The sequence below is a fragment of the Rana temporaria genome, chromosome 2, assembly GCF_905171775.1.
Source record: "Rana temporaria chromosome 2, aRanTem1.1, whole genome shotgun sequence".
NCBI classification, from domain to species: domain Eukaryota; kingdom Metazoa; phylum Chordata; class Amphibia; order Anura; family Ranidae; genus Rana; species Rana temporaria.
In genome coordinates, this window is record NC_053490.1 from 255892931 (window position 1) to 255917283 (window position 24353).

Sequence of the window (24353 nt, forward strand, 5' to 3'; positions counted from 1 at the left end):
ACGCTTTCACAACACAAGTTGTATTTCCTTCTTTGGATTTTTTTTTTTTATGAACTACACAGTTTTATGATTACTCATTTATGCTGATATACTGTATGAACTGAGATTTAATTAATTCACTGTTTACAAATCACATTGGCGCTGCACTTTTTGTGTATATGTTGCTATAAGTTTTTGGTATACTGCTTATATGTGATAGCTGCTTTATTTTGGTTTACATTTCAGAGCGCAGAAAGTATTATTTTTTATCATTTTTGTACACTTCTACCGATGGTTACCTTTTTTGTTTCTTTGTGTAGAGTTCTGTATCCCCTTTGAGATTTACTGTACTCCACAAGTACACCTTTATTTGCATGGGCATCCCATCTTGTATGGTTTTCTTTTGGTATGTGCACATAGGCTTTGCTTTCATATTTTTTTTAGATTGGGGCTTTTCCTTTCCTCAGTTCATATGGAGTTCTCTCCATTGACTTTCCTAGTATTCGATTTTGGAGTTAGCATGCATTCATAATTGCCTCTCCCCAGTATATGGTTGTCATATATGCATGAAACAGTATTGTTCTTCCACTCTCACATATAGTACGGTTCATTCTTTCTGCAACCCCATTTTGTTCTGACCTGAATGGTACAGTAGTTTGAAATATTATGCCATGCTTTTTGAAAATCGCCTATCAGTTATCATCTGTATATTTAGTTCTATTGTCTGTACACTTGCCATTCTGCCAAATTTGTTGCTTACTTGAACCAAATACTGTTCAAGTTTCTCTGGTACTTCACTTTTGTTGTGTAACAGATAGAGTGTAGTACACCTGTAGTAATCCTCTATAAAAGTGAGAAAATACCTCTTCTTTCCTGGAGTCACCTTTCCATTGGACTGCAAAGATCTGAATGAATGAAGTCTAGGCCTTGTACTCACGAGCAAACATGTCCGATGAAACCGGTCCGCGGACCGTTTTCATCGGACATGTCTGCCCGGGGACTGCCCGGGGACTTCTGTTCGATGGCTATACACACCATCGAACAGAGGTCCACGCGTAAACAATACGCGGGGCGTGTCCGCGGTGTCGCTGCGTCGATGACGCGGTGTCACCGCGACAATGACGCGGCGACGTGGGCGGCCCGCCTTTAAAATGCTTCCACGCATGCGTCGAAGTCATTCGACGCATGCGAGGGATGGCGGGCGACAGGACATGTACGGTAGGTCTGTACAGACGACCGTACATGTCCGGGCGGACAGGTTTCCAGCGGACTGTTTTAAAGCAAGTACAGGAAACAGTTGTCCGCTGGAAACCTGTCCGATCCGCCCGAAAATGGTCCGCTCGGGCCAACACACGGCCAAACATGTCTGCTGAAACTGGTCTGCGGACCAGTTTCAGCAGACATGTTTGGTCGTGAGTACGGGGCCTTGAGGTTTCTTAGCTCTGTGGTATGCTGCTTTGCAAAGGCTTTTCTTGAAAATCTTCCTTTTATATAGCTGGCGCATTTCATTGATCACATGGATTTATTTTTTTTCCACTTGCATAGTCATTCCCAATTAATTTCTTTATTATGTCAGGACTTCTGTGCCCAAGTCATCTGTGCCACGTGTGAATGCCGTTTGAATGTTTTTCCTACTTGACAGTATTAACTACCTCATTGAAGTTCAGCGTATACAGTTCATCTGTAATTTTAGCCTTGGCAAGTAAAATATCCCCTTTTGTGATGGCACAACTGTCATTTTGGAAGGTCACTACATTACCTTGTTTTGTAAACTTCTTCACTGACAAAAGATTATTTTCAAGAGCAGGGACACAGAGGACACTTTTCACAGGTATCTTTGTGGTGACACTCTGGGAAATAGTACAGAAAATAAAACTGTCTTCTATTGTGTCTCCTATCCTTCTGATTCCATTATTTGCCCATTCGTTGTGGTGATTTTTTTTTTTTAGTCTGTTTAAGGCGAATAAAGAAATCACTGTCATTTGTCATGTGACTTGTAGATCCTGAATCAAAACACCGTGCCTGCAAAGGTGAGGTGTGACTTTTGTATTGAAAAACATATTCATTATCGGAAGCAGAATTAGTTTCTTCCTTCACACATTTGGCCTTTTGTAGTTTATTTTGTTTTTGCACTCTAGCTTTCCAGATTCTACAATCTGCTTTTAAATTACCTCCATGCGTTTCCTGTTGCATGTTACTGCTTTTATTCTTATTTTTCGTCTTTAAAGGGTAAGGGCTGGTTCACACCAAAAAAGTATACTCCAGACCTGTTATGGATGCATTTCTGCATGCATTCCAAGTGCTTTTTTTCTTTTTCTTTTTTTTCACTGACTGGAGTCCAGTGATTTTTTTTTTTTTTTAGTTTTTGATGCATTCCAGTGCATTCTGGTGCATTTTTGATGCTTTTTTCCAGTACAGTCCAGTGCAGGATAAATGCAGCATGCGCTACCTTTTTTTTCTGGAAACTGGAACAGCCCTGGAACTGACTGCACTGGTGTGAACTATGGCTTTGGATACCACATAACTTTGTTTCCATGTGTTTTTGATGCGAAAAAAACCTGCACTGGACTGCATGTGGTGTGAACTAGCAGTAACACTTTTGTTAAGAAAAAACATTCCCCTCTGTGTGATCTATGTACATTACAAGGATTTTAACAAACTTTGACGCCGATTCCTACCTTTTTGTTCATATTCAGTGCAATCAACATATTCTACTTTTGTTGACTGCACTGGACCGCACTGCATTGGTGTGAACTAGAGCCATTGAAATCCATGTTAAACACTGTCCATGTGTTTTTGATACAGAATAAGAACTCACTGGACTACATCTGGTGTGAACCAGCCTCAAAGGAAACCTGTCAGGAGACAATATAAAATATGTGCTGGCATTGGTGACCCTTTTCAAAAAATCTAGGTACCTATAATGCTGATCCAGTTGGTTTGGTCTTTGATTGGAATAAGCACAGAGATTGTGAGTGCTGACTTATTCCAGGTTAGTGACGCAAATGATTGAAACTAGAAATGGCCAGACAATTAGCATTTTACCAAAAGGTTGGCAATGACAGGCTGAACACCTTACTGCAGGCTTCTTCTGGGGCCCATATGGATTCCATCAGACTGACATAAGTTTGAGACACTTCTGAGTCTGGTCAGAATCATTAACCTGTGCATTTAATCTCCTTCTTACTTGTATTTAATTTGCTTCATGCAGGTTTGCATTTGTATAAGAAACTCTATGTGGAAAATGCAGAATTAACCCTCTGCACACTGCTATATGCCCCTGCATATTTCTAGCCAAGGTTTACATAAAAAACATGGATTCATGGGTGGCATACATTTCAATACATGTTTGTATACAGGGGCGTAACTAGAACCTTCAGAGTCCCGGGGCAAGAAACCATGAAGGGCCCCCCTGAACCCCAGCCGGGGGCCCTTCCCTCCGAGTCCGGTGGTGGAACTCCAGGGCCTGGTCACTGGTATCAGTAGTTTTTATTATTTTTTGCACATTTTTGTGGAGCCTTGTTGGGGGCTTTGGTGAGATATTGGGGGTCTAAACAGACCTATGATGTTCCACCTATGAGACAAAGAGGAAGACTGAGGACACAGACCCCAATCTCCTTCTCTGTAGCCTCAGCTACATTGAATGAATGGACATGAATAGCTCTGTACAGAGCTTCCCGTTCATTTATAAACTGAAGCATAGTAAACACAGTTTAGTATATGCCACAGTCATGAATAGACAGAGTCAATGATCGGTACAGATCACCTATTTAACAGCACATTTCCCAGTCTCCATCCTGATAGATCACCAACAGCAACCAGCAGGAGAGGGGATGGGGGAACCTGGCAGAGCTGTCAAGGGGTCCGGGAGAGAGCACACAGGGCCAGCCCCTGTGTGCTCTTTCCAGCACACCTTGCTGGTACTGCTGTACCCACCCCCATCTCCAGTGACCCCACACTGGTACTGCTAGACCCCTTTCTGTCCTCCAACCTCCCCACGCTGGTACTGCTGTACGCACAACCCCGGTGTACAGTGACCCCTGCTGGTACACCCCCAAATGGCTGGGGATTCAGATTTTCTCTGTGTGTTCTGCCCCTGTCCTCTGGGAGAAGTGGGCCCTTGTCCCCAGGTGAGATGGGGTCCCTGTCCCCAAGTGAGAAGAGGTCCGTCTCTCCAGGTGAGAAGGGGTCCCTGTCCCCAGGGGTGATGGGGTCCCTGTCCCCAGGTGAGAAAGGGTCCCTGTCCCCAGGTGAGAAAAGGTCCCTGTCCCCAGGGGTGAGAAGGGAATCCCTGTCCCCAGTGGTGAAAAGGGGTCCCTGTCTGCTGGGGGTGAGAAGGGGTCCCTGTTCCCAGATTAGAAGGGGTCCCTGCCCTTAGGGTAAATGGGGTCCCTGTCCTCAGGGCAGTTGGAGGGGGGTATGTGATGGTGTGTGCGGGATGGGGTCATCTCACTTACCATGACCAAGCTGCAGGCAGGGCACTCATCCATGGTGGCCTGGGCTCCCTCCAATATGCTGGACGGGCGGTCAGCATATCCCCCACAAATACCTGTCATCATCCGTGTATGATGGGGAGGAGATGGGGGCTGGCAGACAAGCCTGCAGTGTCCTCCAGGGTGCCGGCTCTCATAGGGCAGCACTGCATCTGTGTGCTTAAAGTTCATTTGCCAGGGAGAAGCATACAGTGCAGTGTGTATTGGACTCAGGGGGCAGGACTCTGGCTGGGGAGGAAAGACACCGGATTGAGCATTGCTGCATGGAGCAAGAGAGTGGGACCCTGAGGAGCCGGCCGAGGACACAGGTCATGCGGGGAATGCGGGAAAAAACAACTAATGAGTGCGATAGTCGAGCATGGAGCTCTGCTAGTCACCCCCCACCTCCAGCCACCCATGCGCACTGGTACTCCTAGCTGCCTATGCTGCCGCCGGCAATATGTAGAGGGGAGCCACATGGGCCCCCTGCAGCTCAGGGCCCAGTTGCCGTTGCGACTGCTGCGCCCCCTATAGTTATGGCCCTGTTTGTATAGTCCACTAACACCAATGTCTGTCGTTAATATTACTGTAATTTCCTTCAGTTCTGGGGGTTATTTTACTCCACTTTCTTAGGTGTACATTGCGATACACTGCAAAGTATACAGCCATCGCCGGCCCAAGACATTGTGCTGCCTGGGTCTAAGAATGAAATGCTGCCCCCCCCCCAAAAAAAAATCAAGCCCTCCAAAAGGCCCCCACATTCCATCACTGTACTAATGACTAATGACACTGGCTGGGAAGAGGTTAACACCAGGGGCGATCAAAGGGTTAAATGTGCTCCTAGGGAATGCTTTGACTGGGGGAAGATAGAGCTCTGTGTTTCTGCTTAGCAGAAACACAAGATCTCCATCTTCCCCTCTCACCGCTCTGTCTTTCCCGAGAATGGTCAGCAGGTCCCAGCAGACATAGCGTCCGCCGAACCCGCTGATTGGTTCTTGCTGGGTCCAATCACCTGTACGTGATTTTGCATAGGAGTGCTGCCCTGCCAAAGTTTGTGGGGTGGACCTTAAGAGATTAAAGCATGTTATACAGCTTGTAATTTGTCCCTCTGTATCATCTAAAATACCTGGTTGATCCTGCCTTGCTATTCCCTCCTCCCTGTAAAATGACCATGGCATGTCATGGCTGCTGAGCCCTGACACCGTTGTCAGTTTACGTGTCTCTGTCATCTGCTCTCTCCTTGCTCCCTCACTCCTCTCCTCTGTGCCTGCCAGTTTGTTTTCTTCCTACAATCCCCAGTGTTATATTACAGTATGTGCCCCAGTGCATGTTATTTATAAAAACAATGAAGCTTCATACCTAATTTCAGAGTGCTGCTCACCTTTGATGTGACCACCTGGGGCTCTCCTCCCAGCTGATGACAGCCGGGTATTCTCGGCCATGCCCGCTGTAGCTGTTGGATCAGTGGCAGGTGGTCACGTGAGCGCCGAGCAGCGCTCTGAAATTAGGTATGAAGCGCCATTGTTTTTATAAATAACATGCACTGGGGCACATACTGTAATATAACACAGGGGATTGTAGGAAGAAAAGTGACTTGACAAGCACTTTAATCACTTTCAACCAGCAGATCCTTAATACACTGGCACGATATAGATATAGAAATGGGTTGGCGCTAAATCCTAAGGAAAAAATATATATACTAAATGTGTTCAGGTAGTAAGTGAAACTAAGTGAAATGGTATTACATAAATTTCTCTATAGGTCAAAGATGATCACATATAATGAAGACACACATGTCTTCACTATCAGGCCAATTAAAAGTTTTTTTTAAAAAACAAGTGGAAAGTAAATACAAGCAACTTAGAGTAACAACTCTAGAAGTAGCTTGCCCACAGATGGAATTGGTACATTTACTTTAAAGATGAGGTATGACAGGATAAAATACCAGAACTCTATTAGCTTCTGAGGAATAGACTAGTACCTAATAGACAGTACACACAAAGAACATCAGGAGCCACAATATGGGTTTGGACTTAAAAGCATCTACAAAGCTCCAAGCTGCAAAACGATATTCAGGAACCAACAAATATCTGACCGATTTATGTCTCTGGAATACTTTTTTTCGTAAAATGTGTGTAACCCTCCTGAGCTCTGCACTCTGTATGTAATGCAATCCTGGTATTTAATGACCTTTAAGATCTTTGCTGCTATCGAGAGATTGCTGGGAGTAGCTATAAAAGAAGCAAAGCTCTCACGGAGCTCTCTTCCTCCCGGGCCTGACTCAAGACGGACCTCTCTGTGCAACAGGGAGAGAGAGGTCGTGGCCTACCACGCGGAGTACCTCCTTCCAACCTGTAACTTGAGAGGCCTAGCTCTGCCTTTGCTGTCAGACATCCTTCTAGTACCACTCCGGTCACCTCGCAGTCGGTGTGTATCAAGCTTCACGTTGGGAAATTGAGACAGCAGATCCGCTACACGAGTTTCTGTCCAGAAGACATTGGTGCGGTCTGGTCATTGGTTAGAGGACAAATCACTCGACCTTTATTCATTCTTTCTTACAGGTACATTGAGACACTTTGGACAGACATCTCTACTCCAGAAATACTTTACTGCATTTATATATATATAGTATTGCCATTGTTTTTTTTTTTTTATTATCAAAATTTTTTATAAATTTTTCAACATTTCCATTTAACAATATATTACAATATATCACACCATTATACAATAGACATCCTTATCTTTATCCCATACCCCCCCCCCCCCCGAAAAAAAAAAAGGTGAAAAATTACCCCCCCCCCCCGTCACTTATTCCCCACGGCTCTCTCCCGCCCCCCTCAAAGCACCAAAACACAAAAACAAACAAAAATATTTGTGACCCCTTAGATATGAGGCTTCTAAAAAGCCATTGACCCCTCTATAACTTATCGCTCACTATTCCTTATTACCCCATCACCTTCCCCTAAAAACACTTTTACCAAGTGTTTGAAATCTGAGGCCTCTAAAAAGACATAAGGCCACTAATAACTTACCCCCCCCCCTTCCCTATTCCACACACACAAACCCCCAAAAAAAAAAAATATTATATAATAAATCCCCACCCCACCCTCTCTTAAACCTGTACAGGTGGGGGTTAGGGGCAGTGCCGCACGGGAATTCGTATTGAGAACCCAATCCGTTTTCCTGCAGCTCCTTAAATTATTCAATCTCTAGCGAGCGTTGTTCCCATTCTGACCATATTTCTATAAACTTTTCCTTTCTATCTTTAACCCTGCAAATCCATCTCTCTGCCTCCATAATTAAATTCACTTCTCTCTTCCATTCAAGAATAGTTGGCCTTTTATCCTGTTTACATAATCTACGTATTAATAATTTTGCCGCATTTAATAAATGAGGCGTAATACTCTCCTTATATGATCCCATGGACCTCGCTGACCCGTGGAATAAGAAGTTTAAAGGTGTCATTTCTATTTCCTCGGGAGATAGCCTTCCAACCCAAGGGGCAATCTCTTGCCAAAATCCTCTGATCTTTGGGCATGACCACCACAGGTGGAGTAGGGTACCCTCCTGTCCACATCCCCTCCAACACCTATTGTCCACGGGGTGTGTGACCCCTTGGATGGGTTCACCACACACTGAATTTATACAGACTGGCAGTCGAAGACGGTTGAAAACAAAGTTCTTGGTTTATTTTTCCATCTTGCTGGAAAACAATTGCAAGCATCCAAACAGCATAAACAAAATCAAACATAAAATAAACCCTAGCCACTCTGGGCGTCTACCTTCCACACAGGAACCTATCTATGGAGTCTGGCTCAGCCTAGCGCTGGGCAGACAGTGCTGGTCATACAGCAGAAAAACAATAGTCTTTTGATTTTTATCACACAGAAAAATCAATCCTCTCCTCACCTCCTCACAAGACTTTTAGTACTGCTCTCCTTCCTCACAAAGCTTCAGGATGCAGCAAATTAGTGGTAATCCTCTGGGCTACTCATAGAGGCCTTAATTGCCTCATTCTGAACAGCTGAAGTTTTTCAATGGCCTTTAGCCTTTCTCTGGCTACGTTTGTAGCCGACGCCCGATAATGATTGGTGTATTGTCCAAACAAGGCAGAAATGTATCTCCCGTCTGTGACAACACCCACAGATTTACCTGACTTCCTGTCACACTATACATCTGTGCCAGTCTTACTGGGGTTCTATACCACCTTGATAGAAATTTATAAGACATCTCTTGAATCTGTGAGCTTACAGATGTGTAGTGTGTGGAATCAATACGTTTTTTAATTTGTAGCGTGGTAAACCTGTGGTTTAGCTCTCCTTCCCAGTCTCTAATATAGTAAGGTGTTGTTTTTCTCCGTGTCCCTAGGATTAATCTGTACATTTAAAACAGTAAGTGTTTGGCCCTTATTATCTTTGCACATCAAATATAGTAAGCAAATTAAGAGGCCTTATCCTGGTTTTCCACTTTTGAAAGAAGCACCCTAATTGATGATACCTCCACTCCACCATTGGGACTGTTCCCAGGCTCCGCCTCAATTCTGGTAAGGAGATCAGAGTTCCACATGGGGCAAATTAAAGCACTGTACCTTCCAGTATTTCAAAGCATTGTCTGTCCCTCTAATGCTCAGTGTATCAGGTGACATCACATGTGTGTGCCAAACAAAAGGATTGTGGGAAGAATAGTTCCCCCATCAGATAATTGCTTTGCACAATTATGTGCCGGGACTACATATCCCAGAGATCTTTGCTGCCATCGAGAGATTGCTGGGAGTAGCTATAAAAGAAGCAAAGCTCTCACGGAGCTCTCTTCCTCCCGGGCCTGACTCAAGACAGACCTCTCTGTGCAACAGGGAGAGAGAGGTCGTGGCCTACCACGCGGAGTACCTCCTTTCGACCTGTAACCTGAGAGGCCTAGCTCTGCCTTTGCTGTCAGACATCCTTCTAGTACCACTCCGGTCACCTGCCAGTCGGTGTGTATCAAGCTTCACGTTGGGAAATTGAGACAGCAGATCTGCTACACGAGTTTATGTCCAGAAGACATTGGTGAGGTCTGGTCATTGGTTAGAGTGCAAATCACTCGACCTTTATTCATTCTTTCTTACAGTTACATTGAGACACTTTGGACAGACATCTCTACTCCAGGAATACTTTACTGCATTTATTTGAACACTATGCTTAGACATATTTAGCCTTCCTCATCACAAGAAATCTACTGTTTGCCACTACACCTAATTGGATTACAGTTAATGAGCTCCTACATGCCGGTGAAGAACATCAGATCTGCAACGTGGACTTTATTGTCAATACTGATAGAAAGATCCCTATATCATCATTTTGTTGTCTGTGCACAGTTTTGTCATTCTCTATGGGGAAGAAAATTGATAATTGGGGTTGACACCCTTTACATACCTGAAAAGCAGCCATGATTATTATAATAATAATTTAAATGTTTAGGTCTCCATTCCAGTCTATTGGACATAGACAAGGAAGACGGTATGAAGTACAATTTAAGCACCAGCCACAGATCAAATTGAGTTGTACTTCCCTAAATGCAGTCATTTGTACAAGTTAGGTGACTAGTAAAGTTCAGCATAACATGTTATATTTGTGACAAAGCTAAGAATTACAACATAATGCAGCACAGCCCCCTAATGCACTGCTTAGAATTGCCTGCCCATCTGCACAACCATGACCTAGTGAACATTCCAACCCACCTGACACTCTGGGTTCAGTCATCTTTGTATCACTGTAGAGTAATAATCAGACAACTCTTTTTTTCTTCATGTTAGGGACTGGTTCACGCCACAAAAATGTTTTTGATGCGGTTCAGTGCATTTTTAAAGCGTTTATGGTTGGATTCCACATGCTTTTTTCCCTTTTTTTTTACTGTACTGGGGTCTGGTGCATTTTTGATGCATTCCATTACATTTTTAATGCGTTTTACTGTACAGTCCAGTGCAGGAAAAATGCAGCAATTTGTACCTGTTTTACTGGAACTGACTGCACTGGTGTGAACTATTGGAAACCATATAACCTACTTTCCATGCATTTTTCATGCAGAAAAAAAGAAACGCACTGGTCTGCATGTAGCGTGAACTGCCCCTCAATGGGGACATGTGCGTTTTTGATGCATTATACCACATTCCAGACAGTTCAGTGCAGGAAAAATTGCAGCATGTGTTATTTTTTTTCTGGGACTAGAGCACACTGGAACTAACCGCACTGGTGTGAATTATGCCATTGGAAACCATATGACCAGGGCCAGATTAAGAACATCATGGGCCTGGTGCTGAGGATTTTGGTGGGGCCTTTTAGGCTGCATTCACACCTCCGCGACAAGTAACGCCGCGTACGCGGCGTATTTTGCCGCGAATAGTGTAACTTTTTTTTTACAAATCCTTCCTATTGCTTTGTATGGCCGAACGCCAATGCCGCCTGAAAAAAAGGGTCCGGGACTTTTTTCATGCCGCAGGTGTACGGCGTCTATGAGATGTGAACCATCTCATAGACAGCAATGGGAATTCTCCCCTCCAGCGGCACGAGCGGCCGGCGTCGGGCGTTTTGTCGCGGAGGTGTGAATGGGGTGTAATAAATAATAAATAAATGCGTGGGAATGACATGAACGCAGCCCAGCCAAGGCAAGTGACCAAAGGCACAGAACCCAGAAGGAAGACTGGGTGAAGATGGAAGTGTCCACGCCTGATTCATCGCAGCACTGGAGGGCTCAGTCTGAAAATTGAAGTGTACACTAATGTGCTAATATGCTGTGCATACTTGTACATTGTGGCATAACCTACCCCAGGGCCTCTAAAAAGTAGTAATGTCAGGAAAGTTTACTACCGCTTTATTATCACAGGATCCAAGGAGCCTCTCATGGGGCCCCCTACTGACCCGGTGGACGGTGGCCCTTGGGCAGTGCCTAAGTGCACAGTTGCCAACATTTAAAAAATATTTTCAGGGCCACTTTTTTATATAAGTGCTATATTTAGAGTAGCTGAGATCCCCGATGTTCCTCTATACATCATAGTAATAATCACAAAATGAAATGAGTACTAATAATGGGGCAGAACAAATATGAGAACTGATATTTCCTTTAGTTGAACTAACAAAAGTGTGTCCATTCTAGAGCTGGTAACATTGAGGATATTCAGTATAATTTTAAAGAACTGTTTTTGTGGGTAAGCGACATAGGGGAGGAGTATGGACGGTATATAAGTGGGAAGTATGTGCAGGTGAGGGAGAGGAATGTGGAGGGTCTAACAGTGGGCACTATGTACAGGAGAGGAGTACAAAGGGTACGGAAAAAAGCACTATGTACAGGAGAGGAGTGTGAAGGGTATGACAATGGGCAGTATGTACAGGAAGAGTGAGGGGGTATAACAGAGGGTAGTACGTACCAGAGAGAAGTGTGGAGGGTATGATGGGGCAGTATGTACAGGAGAGGAGTGTGGAGGGTATGACAGTGGGCAGTATGTACAAGAGAGGAATGTAGACGGTATAATAGTGGGCTCTATGTATAGGAGAGGAGTGTGGAGGGTATGACAGTGAACACTATGTATAGGAGAGGAGTGTGGAGGGTATGACAGTGGGCACTATGTATAGGAGAGGAGTGTGGAGGGTATGACAGTGAGCAGTATGTACAGGAGAGGAGTGTGGAGGGTGCGACAGTGGGCACTAAGTACAGGAGAGAAGTGTATGACAGCAGGCACTATGTACAGGAGAGGAGTGTGAAGGGTATGACAGTGGGCGCTATGTATAGGAGAGGAGTGTGGAGGGTATGACAGTGGGCACTATGTACATGAGAGGAGTGTGTAGGGTATGACAGTGGGTACTATATATAGGAGAGAAGTGTGGAGAGTATGACAGTGGGCACTATGTACAGGAGAGGAGTGTGGAGAGTATGACAGTGAGCACTATGTACAGGAGTGGAAGGATATTTAGGGACTGAGTAGTGGTTAAGCGGGTCATACATGGATTGAAATTACGCCAATTATACAGAGACCAGCCATAGTCAATCTATGTATGGGCTAGCTGGTTTTACACAAGTGAATCTATTAATCAACTTGAGTACAACCAGCCTGTTTTTTTTCTTTCTTAAAACAATCAGTGCTGCCAGCTAAAGTTAGCAACACTGATCATTGTACGCACTGGCAGAACACAATAACACTGCAGGAGTGATTCCCCCATCCACAGGTCAGCAGGTGAGAGGGTGTGTGGGGACAGGCTGGGGAGAGATACTAGTCAGTGGCTGGGTAGGCACTGGTAGTATAAGAGCCAGATACACACAGGTTACATACGCCACGATCGTTAGAGCGAGAACAATAATTCTAGTACTAGACCTCCTCTGTAACTCTAAACATGTAACCTAAAAAAATGTAAAGCATCGCTTAGGATACCAAAAAAAAATGTGCTAACTTAACTAACTAACTGTTTTTTTAATGAATGAAACATTTTTTTCCAAAAAAACATGTTTGAAAAATTGCTGCGCAAATACCGTGCTAGGGCTGCACAATTAATCGTTAAAAAAATTGTGATCTCGATTCAACCCCCCTGACCAGGCCCGGACTGGGACAAAAAATAGGCCCGGGCATTTAAGACTGAGCAGCCCATTTTTCCCAGGAACAGGGGGGGGGGGGTTTGATTTCGGTAGGCATTCGCGGGGGGTTTCTGGTGTCCTCCACACTGTAATGTGCGGGGAAACTGTGATATAATGGGGACAGCACTGTAAAGTGGCACTGTAATGATTACAGGTAGGCCCCTTTATATTACAATGCCCCTGCAATTATTCCCCCTTTTCTCTGTAATCACAGTGCCCCCTTTTACTCTCTGCTCACTGTGCACTTCTCCAGCTCCTCCTGCCCCCGTACATCAGAGTCCGCACAGACCCACCCTTACATCAGAGCCTGCACAGAGCCCCCTTACATCAGAGTCCGTATTGACCCCCCCTTACATCAGAGTCCACACACCACCCCCCTTACATCAGAGTCCGCACAGACAACCCTTAGAGTCTGCAGAATTTCCACTTACTGTAAGCTGCTAATCCACTGCGGGTTTCCGCATCGCACCCGACTTGCACGGCAGTTCACACTGCCATATGTGAACTGCTGGGGAGTGTCATACTACATTAACGTCGCCTCCATTTCAGCTCGCATATCATACTGCGAACTGACAGTTCGGACATGAACCGGATCACATAGGTGTGAATACCCATGCGATCCGATTCTGGTGCGGACCAAAAAAGTGTCCTGTGCGTGTTTGGTCTGAATGCGGTGCGATTTCAGCCATACTATCTGTATGGCTGAAATCGCAATGCATGGACATTGCATGTGATTTGCATTGCGAATCACATGCGATATTGCACAGCACACTAGTATGAACCGTGCCTTAAGGGGGGATCTCATGTAAAGTGGTGTTCTGAGAACCCTGATTTGGGCCAGGTTCACACTAGTGCGCTATCGCATGTGATTCGCACTGCAGTGCAAATCACATGCAATGTCTTTGCAATGCAATTTCAGCCATACAGATACTATGGCTGATATTGGATCGAATTTGGACCAAACACGCACAGGACACTTTTTTTGGTCCGCACCGGAATCGGCTCGCATGGGTGTTCACACCTATGTGATCCGGTTCATGTCCGAACTGTCAGTTTGCAGTGCGATATGCGAGCTGAAATGCGGGCTTCGTTAATGTAGTATGACACTCCGCAATCAAGCAATAATATAAAACAGTCATTAAGTTCCTAGAGAAAGTAAATAGCTCTATGCCTCTCAATGTTTGCCCACAATAAGCCCCATGACTTCCTAGCAGCTACTAAAAAGCCTCCCTCCTATTTGTGAGCTCTGCTGTCTTTAATAGTCTGGTTTAGGGGGAAGTACCTACCCTCCCAAATTAACCCCTTATTAGCCATGTTCCAGGCTGACTCTACAACTGCTATAAGCATCTAATTATTTTTGTGACAGTGCCCCACAGAGACCATTTATGAATGTCATTAATATCAGAATATCAGAATGTGAAAGTAAACAGACCCCAATCTAACATGTTGGGAGACATGTCTCATTCTCTAACCACTGAACAATTTGTGTGAGCACTAGAGATAAGCAAACCTGTCAGGATTTTCTTTGAGCCAGGTGGGAACTCAGAACCCTGAGAGCTTAGTGCCAAACCCCAGTGAAGTCTAAAGGGAGAGAAAATACCTGTTCTTCTGGCCTGTTTCAGGATTTTGTTGGAAAAAAACATGGGTAGCTGGGCACTGAACTGAAGCAGATGTACCAATGGAAAGCTAACAAAAAAAATTCTCTCAGCAGAGAGCAGTTTTTTTTCACGTGTCACAAATGGCAACATTACAAAATACACACATTTAAACATGCCTTGGAGGTGTATGAAATTACTGGGAGGCAGGATAGAGGGTGATCTTACTCACCCCAGGAAAGGAGGCACATGCTGTCTGCTTCTCTCACTTCTCCCCGAGTGGGTGGGCGTGGCATACACAGAAGCAGAGGGGCGGGAGGAGGAGGAGCAGGCCATCTGAGTGGAGACTGGAGAGCAGAGAACGGAACTGTTCCTGTCGGCTCTGAGGCTGATCTGTGTGTGAGCGAGACACACAGCTCAGCCCATTCGCCGGAGAAGATACAGGCATCGCCGCCGCACAGCAGGAGGTGAGCGGCGGCCGCAGGCCTGTGTTAGCCCTGTCCAGGCCGCGGTCGCCGCTTACCTCCTGCTGTGCGGCATGGACATCAACAAGCCACAGATTGGGAGGCCCCGGCCCAAGCCATAGCAGCCCACCGGGCATATGCCCGGTCTGCCCTATGGCCAGTCCGGGCCTGCCCCTGACGATCTTCAATGCAGAGTTTGCTGATTCTTTCATATAACAAGTGGAGAGACTTTCAGCTATCAAAAGAAAATATCTGGGCAGTCTGCCAAGTTTTTAACAGGAAACATTGTAACTAACGCTTCCTTCTTAGATCAAAGGGATACACTTCTGTGTGTAAAGAAAAAATCTGGGCAGTCTGCGAAGTTTGTAAACAAAATGAAACATTGTAACTAACTAACATTGTAACTAAATTTAACCACTTAGAGTCCAACACTTGTTTCTTAAGTTAGAAAGCAATATTATTTGCTAGAAAATTACTTGGAACTGCCAAACATTATATATATTTTAGCAGAGACTCTAGGGAATACAATGGCTATTGCTGCAATATGTTATGTCACACTGCATTTTCCCACTTCAATGAATAATAAAAACCATAAAAACAAAACAGTGAAGTTAGCCCATTTTTTTTTTTTTTTTTATGTGAAAGATGATGTTACGCCGCAACAATCGTGAGAGAATCGTGATCTATCTTCTAAGCAAAAACATTGCAATTCTCATTTTAGCCAGAATCGTGCAGCTCTATACCGTGCAACATAAAAAGTGCAAAGACCACCATAGAGTAATTTTCTAGCAAAAAAACAAATGATGATTTTTACATGTAGTAGAGAAGTATCAGAATTGGCCTGGGTGGCAAGGGGTTAATTACCATGAGTAATATACAAATAATTATTATAAGCACTGTGATCCTATCAGTCTGCTACAGTGTGTCAGCTTGTATTTATATTGGCCGCTCTGATTGTAGCTTCTGACAGGCTGTGCAAGCAGGCCCGTATCTCCGGAACCATAAATGATAGCCGTCCCATATTTTAACCAGTTGTGGGGTAGCTCTTCCTATGCCTACCCCCAAATGTGGGGTTTCTGTGACCTCTGGTCATCGAGCTACAACCCCCCAAATTCGATCTTAGAAAAAAAAAATCTTTAAAAATCTTTAAAAAATTTGGGCAAATGGGCCTATCTTGAGAAAGGGGCCTGGAGCTGCAGCTCCATCAGCCCCATTGTTAATCCGGCCCTGCATATGACCTACTTTCCATGCATTTTTGATGCAGTAAAATGTAAAAAAAGTGTGAACTGGCCCTCAAAGCAAAACATTTTATGTAGGGCCTCATGCACACTGCTGCTGTTATACTGACTTTATTGTGAGTTTAGGCGTTTGTTTTTTCTGCCATTAAAGTGTTAGTAAACCGCTGGTGGTCAAAAAAAAAAAAGAGTTTCTGCAAGGCAATGTCATAATGTGCTAGTATACATTGTGTACTAGCACATTATGAGAAACTTATCTTGGAACAAAGCGTTCCAGCGCTGTGATGTCACCGATGAGACGACTGACATATTCCCCAGTCTTCCTTCTGGGTTTGCCGCCTCTGGCTACATGAGTGGCCAGGGGCATGATGATGTCATTCCCGTGCATTTGCACAATAGTCGCCGTTTCCTGCATGGGCTCTGAATGTCTGGCACAGTAAGCTGGACCTCCAGAGCATGTTCGCAGATGATTTATTTTAGATTGTGAGCTCTTCTGAGCAGGGCCCTCTTAAGCCTCTTGTATTTTATTGTATTGAATCTGTATGTCTCCCTTTTATAGTGTAAAGCGCTGTGTAAACTGTTGGCACTATATAAATCCTGTATAATAAAAATGTCACTGGCTGCATGCACTCTGATCTTATCTCCTAAACTGTGCACGTTTTGGAGATATTCACAGTACCCACAGGTAAGCCTTAGTATAGGCTTACCTGTAGGTGCAAGTGGTAGTACAGAGTTTACAACCACTTTAACCACTTCCTAACCGTCTTCCACACATTTACTGCGGCAAGGCGGCACGATATTATGTACCTGTACGGTTCTTCGTGCAAGAGCCTCTGGGGGCACACGCACTCTGCCAAAGGAACGCGTGTGCTCTGATTGGACAGAGGGGGAGCCAATTAGCTGGTCGTCCTCTGGCCACCTGCGAGCATTCCCCAGAGAGGCAGAATGGCGATCTGCCTATGTAAACAAGGCAGATCGCCGTTCTGACAGATCGCCAAGCAGGAACGGAACATGGATATCTGTGTTCTCCCAGTCAGAGTAATCCCCACACAGTTAGTAAGCACCCCCTAGGAACACACTTAACACTTTGATCACCCCTGATGTTAACCACTTACCTGCCAGTGTCATTAGTACTGTAACAGTGCATATTTTTAGTACTGATTACTGTATTGGTGTCACTGGTCCCCAAAAAGTGTCAAAAGTGTCAGTTAGGTGTCCGATTTATCTGCCGCAATGTCACAGTCCAGCTAAAAATCGCTAATCGCCGCCATTACTAGTGAAAAAATAAAAATAATAATTCCATAAATATATCCCACCATACGCTTATTGGGATTTTTTTCCCAAAAAATACATATTGGCCTAAATTGATGAAGAAAATAGATTTTGTACATATTTTTATTGGGTATGTACCACCAAAAGAAAGCTCTATTTGTGGGGGAAAAAGGACGCCAATTTTGTTTGGGAGCCACGTCGCACGACCGCGCAATCTTCAGTTAAAGCGACGCAGTGCCGAATCGCAAAAAGGGGCAAGTCCTTTAGCTGCAAATTGATCCGGGTCTTAAGTGGTTAATGGGGCAGTGTAAAAATAAAAAGTAAAATAAATCAGAAAAAAACTAAATAATTGAAAGCGCCCCATCCCGCTGTGCTTGCGCACAGAAGCGAATGCATACATAAATCCGTATATGTAAACGGTGTATACAACCACACATGTGACGTATCGCCATGATCGTTAGAGCGAGAGCAATAATTCTAGCAAAAAAAACTCCTCTGTTACTCAAAACTGGTAAGCTGTAAACATTTTTAAACTTCGCCTATGGAGATTTTTAAGTGTCAAAGTTTGCCGCCATTCCACGAGCGGCGCAATTTTGAAGCGTAACATGTTGGTAATCAGTTTAATTGGAGTAACATTATCTTTCTCGATATAAAAAAAAAGTTACTGTTTTCTTATTTTTTTTATTTTTAAAAAAAGTGTATTTTTTTTTCTCAAAAAATGTAGTTTGTAAAAGCGCTGCACAAATACGGTGTGACATAAAGTATTGCAATGACTGCCATTTTATTTTCTAGGGTGTTGGAAAAAAAAACAATATAATTTTTGGGGGTTCTAATTAATTTTCTAGCAAAAAAAAAACATGATTTTAACTTGTAAACACCTTGGGCCAGATTCACAGAAGAAGTACGCCGGAGTATCTACTGATACTCCGGCGTACTTTCAAATTTGCTGCGTCGTATCTTTAGTTTGAATTCTCAAACCAAGATACGACGGCTTCTGGCTTCGATCCGACAGGCGTACGGCTTCGTACGCCTTCGGATCGTAGGTGTAATACTTCGGCGCCCGCTGGGTGGAGTTTGCGTCGTTTTCCGCGTCGGGTATGCTAATTAGCTTTTTCCGGCGATTCACGAAGGTACGCGCGGCCGTTGCATTCTCTTACTTCGTCGCTAGTCGGCTTTTCCCGGCGTATAGTTAAAGCTGCTGTTTCGTGGCGTATAGTTAGACTTTCCATGTTAAAGTATGGCCGTCGTTCCCGCGTTGAATTTTGAATTTTTTTTTTTTACATAAGTCGTCCGTGAATAGGAAAGGACGTAACTCACGTCTACGTTCAAAAAATGACGTTGGTGCATCGTCATTTTGCGCAAAGCACGGCGGGAAATTTCAAAACGGAGCATGCGCAGTACGTTCGGCGCGGGAACGCGCCTAATTGAAATGATCTACGCCCCCTACCCGGATCATTTGAATTAGGCGGGCTTGCGCCGGAGGGATTTACGCTACGCCGCCGCAACTTTACAGGCAAGTGCTTTGTGAATCAAGCACTTGCCCGTAAAACTTGCGGCGGTGTAATGTAAATGCGATACGTTACGCCGCCGCAGATGTACCTGAATCTGGCCCCAAGTGTAAAAAATATGCCCGATCCTTAAGTTTTTAAAGTAACGCAGTGCCGTATCGCAAAAAATGGCCTGGTTATTAAGGGGGATAACACCGTCCGTGGCTGAAGTGGTTAACCCCACTGTGTCATCTATAGAAAATGCGATTACATGTTTCATCTTTTTGAAGCTGTTGAAAAAAAACATATCCTTTCCAGTTCTCTTGTAGATTGTAATTCAGTCCCTAGGTGGCAACAGTGAGTACACTCTTGTGTGATTGGCTTGCTGGTACCAGGCATGCAAATGAGAGCTGTTTGTAGTAAAGTGTTGAAGTTTCTCATTTTAACGGCTATTATTTTCTCCTGTGATCACATCGGAGCACATATTTAACAGTAATTTACTTTAATTTATAATAATATTCAATGTAATAGATATATCCAAACTCGCCCTAAGGTGGTAAGAGATAGCGTAACGCCTGGATGTGTTGATGTACAGAAGACAGGTTAAGACTATACTTTCAGGGATCATTTCTATAGTTCTTGACTGTCGAAATGTGCTCTAAAGTGTACAAACTCACCAATCACGATGAAGAGTCATAGTGGTTATTCCTGAGCGCGAAGTGAGTTAGTAGCGCTGCTTTATTGTAGTGCTTCTAGCTGTTGATGACCGTTCCTCTTCTCTCTTGTAGAGAAGCTGGGGGGAATGACCACGAGCTGAGTGATTGCGTTTTTTATGACTGGTTAAAGAAAGATTTGGATACAAAACACTTGACTTTATCAGTGTATAGAACTCACTGTATATCAGGCGCCAAATGCGTGATTGATAAGTAGAGTATTTCAACACGTGCTCGCTTTAAAGTAGTGCTAATTGGTTCATAGCGCCACCTATTGGATTACATAGTATAATGCGGATCGTTCTTGTTGTGCAGCAGTAGCGAAGCACCCCTATCCGTAAACAGCAGGACAGTTTACAGCGTACACTACTAATCATATATTTCAATGCAGCACCAGCGAGGAGGAAGGTAGGTTACTAAGTAGCGAGGTATATTGTATGTCTCCCAGTACCAGCTGAAACCAATAGATGGCGCTAATAGACTGCCTATTAGCGCCATCTGTTGGTTTTAGCTGGTACTGGGCGACGGATATCCCAGGATAGTATTCAGGTCTGGTGAACTTTTATTTTTATTGAAAAAAATGATATTCGTTGTCAAGCGCCTTTTCCTCAAACTAAAGGCCAAAAGACTTTTCTTGAATGTAATAATAACGTAGCCTGGGAGCTTTTACGTGTTCAGGTTCGGGGGCGGGGAAATGGCAAGCCCATATCAAAGATGGCGACCGGTGTGAGAGGGGGTGGGACACTTCCTCCCAGGGTGCCCCGCGCTCCAGGAAGAGGTTCGAGCTGTGTGAGTAAGGGAAGCAGCTGAGCAGGATGGAGGAGGAAGAGCTGGAAGTGGTGGAGGAGCTGGAGGCTGTGCTTCATCTGGCCCCAGAGGTGCAGCAAGCCATAGAGCAGGTGAGGGCGGACATCCTGTATATACTGTTTACCAAGCCTACCTAGACCCACCGCACCATATACAGTCTTCATTGCTGGAATGTACGAGCTCACCTGTCATCTAACACAGACTAGAGACATGGCAGATGGGGGTGGGGGGGCTAAAACTATGACAGCCAATCAGCTGCCACCTACAGCTGGTTCTGGTAAGCTTTGAAAATGAAAGCTGGAAGCTGATTGGTTGCCATGCAAAGCTGCTCCAGATTCTGTCTTAGTAAATTGGGGGAAGGAAATCAAGCTGGGCACACATTGCATCCTGATCTTCTAGTGTTATTTAAAGGAGTTGTAAACCCTTGTGTTTTATCACCTTAAAGCGGAGCTCCACCCAAAAATGGAGCTTCAGCTTTTCAGAACCCTCCCCCCCTCCGGTGTCACATTTTGCACCTTTCAGGGGGAGGGGGGTGCAGATACCTGTCTAAGACACAGGTATCTGCACCCACTTCCGGGAACAACTCATGTAGCAGTCACTCCCCTTCCCGCACTCCCCCGCTGTCTCCTGGGAAACACACTGTTCCCAGGAGAGAGCGGGACCAGTGATGGCGTGGCGCGCTATTCGCGAACCCGGGCAGTGAAGCCGTAACGCTTCACTTCCCAAATCCCTAACCGAGGATGGCGGCGGGTGCAGCCGAGGGACGAGCGATTGCTCATCCTCGGCTGACGACATCTCGGGCGTGCTGGACAGGTAAGTGTCCATTTATTAAAAGTCAGCAGCTGCAGTATTTGTAGCTGCTGGCTTTAAAAAAAAATAATTGGCGGAACCTCCGCTTTTAATGTTTCCTGTGCATTAAGGTGGAAACACACCTTGCTGTGTCCCGCCCCCCTGAGCCCCGAATTTCCGTGGGTGCGATCCTGCGTTGCTCTCTACATGGCTTCCCGGCTCTTCATTGGATAGATTTATAGCAGCGCAGCCATTGGCTCCCGTTGCTGTCAATCAAATCCTCGGCGGCTATGGACACCAAGTGCATGATACGGGAGCGCGCCAGCAAGGTAACCCCCTTGGCAGAGAGCTTCCTACAGGGGGTTATCTATTGTGGGGAGGAGCCGACGAGGGACCCCAGAAGAGGACGATCGGGGCCACTCTGTGCAAGATGAACTGCACAGTGGAGGTAAGTATGAAATTTTATTATTTTAAAAACAAAACAACTGAACCTTTGCAAGCACTTTAAAGAAGTACAACCAAAGCTCGTTTGGCTGTGCTTCTTCTGTGGATGACTGGAGTGCAGTTCGTTCTGCACTCCTGTGACCCATTTTCAGCTAAAGCAAACTGGCTGACATCACAGATCCGGTCCAGGCTTGGGCAAAATCGAGCTCTGGTAACCGAGTGGTCAGCAGTGTTTGATCGCTCGCGAGCCAGCGGGGTACAGATGGAGCATCCACCTAGGTAAGTATGATTCTAAAATCCCATACTTGTCTTTTAACCACTTACTGACCGCCTACCTTTTGGCTAAGATCAAGTGTAGTATCTGTTCTTATTATTATTATCATCATATTGAGAAAAAAAACTTGCTAAGCAGGAACACCGATCTCTGTCTTCCCCCAGTCAGACCATCCCCCACAGTTAGCAAACACCACCTGATCACTGTAATATTGTCACTGGTTCCCAAAAAAGTGTCAGGTGTCAGCAATGTCGCAGTCGCCATCATTACTAGTAAAAAAAAAAGTGCATAAATCTATTTCATAGTTTGTAGACACAATAACTTTTATACGGACCAATCAATATACGCTTATTGGGATTTTTTTACTAAAAATATATAGCAGAATACATATTGGTCTAAATTGATGAAGAAATGTGATATTTCATTTTTTTGTTTTATAGCAGAAAGTAATGTTTTTTTTTTTTTTTTTTAAACTTGTCGCTCATTTGTTGTTCATAGCACAAAAAAAATACGCAGAGGTGATCAAATATCGCCAAAAGAAGGCTTTTTTTGTGGTAAAAAAATACATCAATTTTGTTTGGGTACAGCGGCGCACGACCGCACAATTGTCAGTTAACCACTTAAGTCCCGGACCATTACGCTGATCAAAGACCAGGCCACTTTTTGTGATTCGGCACTGCGTCGCTTTAACTGACAATTGCGCGGTCGTGCGACGTGGCTCCCAAACAAAATTGACGTCCTTTTTTTCCCACAAATAGGGCTTTCTTTTGGTGGTATTTTATCACCTCTGCGGTTTTTATTCATTACGCTAATAACAAAAATAGAGTTTTACTATAATAAATATCCTCCAAAAAATATCTAAAAAAACTTTTTTCCCCTCTTATCGTGACTACGACATTATGGCGGACACTTTTGACACATTTTTGGGACCATTGTAATTTTTACAGCAATCGGTGCTATAAAAATGCACTGATTACTGTGAAAATTACACTGGCAGTGAAAGGGTTAACCACTAGGTGGGGTTGTAGGGGTTAAGTCAGTACTAGGGAGTGATTCTTACTGTTAGAGGGTGTGGCTACACGTGCCACGTCAATGATGACCATTCACGGGGAACAGCCGTCAGTGACAGTGTTGCTAGGCAGAATAGGGGAATGCCTTGTTTACAAAGGCGTTCCCCCTGTTCTGCCTTTGCCGACCGCAATCGTGGGCCCCCCGGGAACATCGAGTTTCCAGGACCCACGAACACGCTCACAAGGCACGCGGCGGGCGCACGCCAGCTGGGTGGCAAATTTAAAGGGACGTACCTGTACACCAATCTGCCTGCCCCTGCCATTCTGTCGACGTACATCTGCGTGCGTCGGTTGGCAAGCGGTTAAGTAACGCAGTGCCGTATCGTAAAAAATGGCCTGGTCAGAAAGGGGGTAAAACCTTCCGGAGCTGTAGTGCTTAAACAATATTATTTACAAATGGCACACTGTATTTTAAAGCGGAGGTTCACCCTAAATCTTATGTATTGCTAAATCGGACGTTCTTTATGTGTTTTTAAACAAACCGGTAACCATTTTTGCCATATTAATCCCATACCTTAGATCGGCATTGTCTGGCTGTCACTTCCTGGTTCTGCTCCCATGGGAGGGGGCGCGTCGCTTGATTTAGCAATGTCTCCTGGGAGCTCAGCATCATGCATCCCAGGAGACGATTCAGACTGCATATTGTGATTTGCAGCCGGTCGCGTGACGAAGGCGGATCCTAATCCTCGATTTTAATTGCTGGCAAAACACCGTATCCAGGAAGTATTTGCTTGTGGGCTTCACAGTGCCCACAAGCAAGATGGATCCCCGCAGCACAATTTTTTATAAAACATTATATAAGGCCGAATGTCGATGCGGAGGGCTACAAAAAGAAGACACGTGAGTACAATCTGATTTGTATGAAGAGCGGTAGATGCACCTAAAAAAAAAACGTTTTCCCGCGGAACCCCCGCTTTAAACTACTGGAGATCCTTGTCTACACAGGACAGTTTATGTAAAAGCTGAGCCTCTGTAACTTTTAAAGCTGATCCCATGCTAGGAATATTTCAGTAGTGTTATAAAGCGTTGTCACCCATTTATTTTTAAAGTCGTTTTTTTTAGTGATTGTAAAGTCTTGTTTAAAAAACTAAAAACTAAAAACAAACATGTTCTACTTACCACCTCTGAGCAGTTAGTTTTGCTCAGAGCTGCCC

General features: G+C 44.6%; 1 protein-coding gene and 1 non-coding gene across 2 annotated transcripts in view; both read left to right on the forward strand.

The window, feature by feature from the left end:
* The first annotated feature begins 19707 nt into the window (after positions 1–19707).
* On the forward strand, positions 19708–19924 carry LOC120930044. The gene has a single exon (XR_005747577.1). It is a non-coding gene; the product is annotated as a small nucleolar RNA U3 (small nucleolar RNA).
* Positions 19925–20575: 651 nt separating this feature from the next.
* The window catches only part of VPS53 (VPS53 subunit of GARP complex), a 180348-nt gene continuing 176570 nt past the window's right edge, over positions 20576–24353 (forward strand). The window contains exon 1 of the mRNA XM_040336799.1: positions 20576–20714. Coding sequence (XP_040192733.1) covers positions 20631–20714 — 84 coding nt within the window. The 5' untranslated portion in view covers positions 20576–20630. The remainder of the gene's footprint in view (positions 20715–24353) is intronic.